General features: G+C 41.7%; 1 protein-coding gene across 1 annotated transcript; it reads left to right on the top strand.

Moving 5' to 3' along the window:
- Window positions 1-2867, top strand: LOC111983697 (pentatricopeptide repeat-containing protein At3g61520, mitochondrial). The gene has a single exon (XM_024015354.2). The coding sequence runs from the start codon at window positions 224-226 to the stop codon at window positions 2495-2497; it is 2274 nt and encodes a 757-aa protein (XP_023871122.1). The 5' UTR covers window positions 1-223; the 3' UTR covers window positions 2498-2867.
- The last annotated feature ends 264 nt before the right edge of the window (window positions 2868-3131 follow it).

Raw genomic sequence — 3131 nt, 5'->3', positions numbered from 1 at the left:
TAGGATGGAAGGAATTTGACACGGTTGACTCAGGCTAGGGTTGCTATGTTTTTCCTTCTTTTTCATTATTCTTTTTGGCTGAAGGAGCCATTGCCATTGGTATGTTGGGTGTATTTTATATTTACCTCGTACCAAACACAAGCATGTAAGTAAGACTCGGCCACTTGAGTTTTGAGCGACTATCTGTGTCTGTGTCTGTGTCTGTGTCTCTCGCCCAACAAAAATGGCCATATCAATCTCAGCATCAAAACTGTTCAAACTCCGCCTGCACTCTCCGATCATCCTCCGCCACCTCTCAACCGAATCCAACCCATCACCACCACCACACCAAGACCAAGACTCCCTAATAACCCAAGCTCTCCAACTCCTCCAAGCCCCCGATTATGACTCCAACTCCAACACCGACACCACCACGCCACTCCTGGAGCTCCTCTTTCCCTCTTCTTCTCCTTCATCTCCCTTCATTTTCCGCAACATCACTCGTCGGTTATCCTCTTCTTCTGAAGCCCTCAAGTTCTTCCACTACCTTCAATCCAACTCTCCTTCACAAGACATCTTACCCTCTCTGTCTTCCACCTTCCAAGCCATCTTCGAGCTCGCTAGCCGCGAACCTGATTCGCATAACAAGTTGTTAGAACTTTATGGCACGGCTAAAGAGCATAATGTCCCACTTACTATCAATGCTGCAACACTTCTTATTAGGTGCTTGGGAAGAGCTGGAATGGTGGACCAGGTCCTTGTTCTCGTTAAAGAAGTAGACCCTTCTTTGAAAAACACGCATTTTTGCAATGTGGTGATCGATGTGATGTTTAGATTGGGGCGTGTTGATGACGCACTCAAGGTGCTCGACGAAATGCTTCAACCGGATTCAGAGTGCCCACCTAATGACTCTACGGGTGATATTATATTTGGGGCCATGTTGAGGAGGGAGTGGCGTGGGAGGAGTATTAATGACGAGGAAATTGTTGGGTTGGTGTCAAAATTTGGCGAACACGATGTGTTCCCTGATACGTTTAAACTTACACAGTTGATTACTAAATTTTGTAGGAATAGAAAGACAGGTCGTGCTTGGGATCTTTTACATGATGTGATGAAGTCTGGTGGTGTGGTGGAAGCTGCTTCTTGCAATGCGCTTTTGACGGGTTTGGGAAAAGGTGGGGATTTTGATAGGATGAATAAGCTTACTACGGAGATGAAAGAGATGAATATTCAACCTAATGTGGTGACTTTTGGGATTCTTATTAATCTTATGTGCAAGTCTCGGAGGGTCGATGAGGCATTGGAGGTTTTCAAGAAAATGAAAGAAGGGAGTGATGGGGTCTTGGTTCAACCTGATGCGATCATGTATAATACTCTCATTGATGGACTTTGTAAAGTTGGAAGGCAAGAAGAAGGGTTGAGTTTGGTGGAACAGATGAGATCACAAAACGGATGTGCACCGAATACCGTTACCTATAATTGCTTGATTGATGGGTTCTGCAAATCTGGCGAAATTGAGAGGGCACAGGAGCTGTTTGATCAGATGAATAGGGAAAGCGTGTTTCCTAATGTGATCACCCTTAATACTTTAATTGATGGCATGTGCAGACATGGGCGGATCAATAGTGCAGTTGAGTTCCTCAATGACATGCAAAGTAAAGGTGTGAAAGGCAATGCAGTCACATATGCAATCTTGATTAATGCCTTTTGTAATGTCAACAATATTGATAAAGCAATGGAATTTTTCGATAAAATGTCAAATTCTGGATGCTCCCCCGATGCAATTGTTTATTACACCTTGATCTCAGGTTTGAGCCAAGCTGGAAGGATGGATGATGCCAGCTCTGTTGTATCAAAGTTGAAAGAAGTTGGGTTCTGCCTCGATACTGTGTGCTACAATGTTCTAATTGGTGGGTTCTGCCAGAAGAATAAGTTGGATAAAGCATATGAGACGCTCAAGGATATGGAGGAAGCTGGAGTTAAGCCTGATAGTGTCACGTATAACACCTTGATCTCCTATTTAAGCAAAACTGGGAATTTTACAACCGCCCATAGAGTGATGAGAAAGATGATTAAGGAGGGTCTTACACCTACTGTTGTCACTTATGGTGCACTAATACATGCATATTGCTTAATTGGCAAAATAGATGAAGGCATGAAAATCTTTAGAGATATGGGTTCTGCATCAAAGGTTCCTCCCAACACCGTAATATACAATATTCTTATAGATTCTCTCTGCAAGAATGATGATGTAGAACGTGCTCTTTCTCTGATGGATGATATGAAGGTTAAAGGGGTGAAGCCCAATACTACCACATACAATGCTATCTTCAAAGGCCTCCGGGACAAAAATTTATTAGAGAAAGCATTTGAACTTATGGACAGAATGATTGAACAGGCTTGTAATCCTGATTATATAACCATGGAGGTGCTTACTGAGTGGCTTTCTGCTGTTGGTGAAACAGGAAAGTTGAAAAATTTTGTGCAAGGATATGAGGTTTCTGCTTCTAGTGCATAAATTTTAAAGTGTATTTTTTGCACTGATGAATTATCCATACAGAGAGAGAGAGAGAGAGAGAGAGAATCACAGGGTCCAATCTTCTGGACTTATTGCTGTTTTCTGGTTTGAATGCCTACTGGGCTTCACTCAGAGCATTGATTGAAGACCCTCAGTTTCTCGTGTGTGCGCGCTTATTGAGCTCATCCTTGCTACAGTATCCACACATGTCCATGGTGGGTTCCATCCTTTCATGTTGAACTAATCAAACAAGGAGGGTAAATGTATTCCGAATGTGCATTACTATGTTATATGCTGTCGAGATTTTTGTATGTTGCAAATTATATGCCATTGAGACTTCAAACAATAAGAGCTGGAACTGTTCAACACTTATTCTCAATTATAACTGAAGCTTCTTTTCTGACTTTCCTATAAATATCATTGACAGACATTTCATCATATACAGTCTTCTTTTGGTGGTTTGCATGACTAGAATGTTATGAATATGATATGGCTCAATTACTTTTACTAATGTCGTATAGTGTAGTCTTCTTCTAACGTCATGTCTCAATTACTTTTTCTCCCACTCCTATTCTTCATCTTTAATATGCCAATCTTTTAGTCCTGAAAGAGGGGAAGGTGTTTACACACATTA

Source organism: Quercus suber, unplaced genomic scaffold (genome assembly GCF_002906115.3).
Source record: "Quercus suber isolate HL8 unplaced genomic scaffold, Cork oak 2.0 scaffold_41, whole genome shotgun sequence".
Lineage (NCBI taxonomy): Eukaryota > Viridiplantae > Streptophyta > Magnoliopsida > Fagales > Fagaceae > Quercus > Quercus suber.
This window is presented reverse-complemented; position numbering and strand designations above follow the sequence as displayed.

What these genes read in the sequence shown, in the direction of transcription:
- LOC111983697 (XM_024015354.2), top strand. Translation starts at nt 224, where the DNA reads ATGGCCATATCAATCTCAGCATCAAAACTGTTCAAACTCCGCCTGCAC.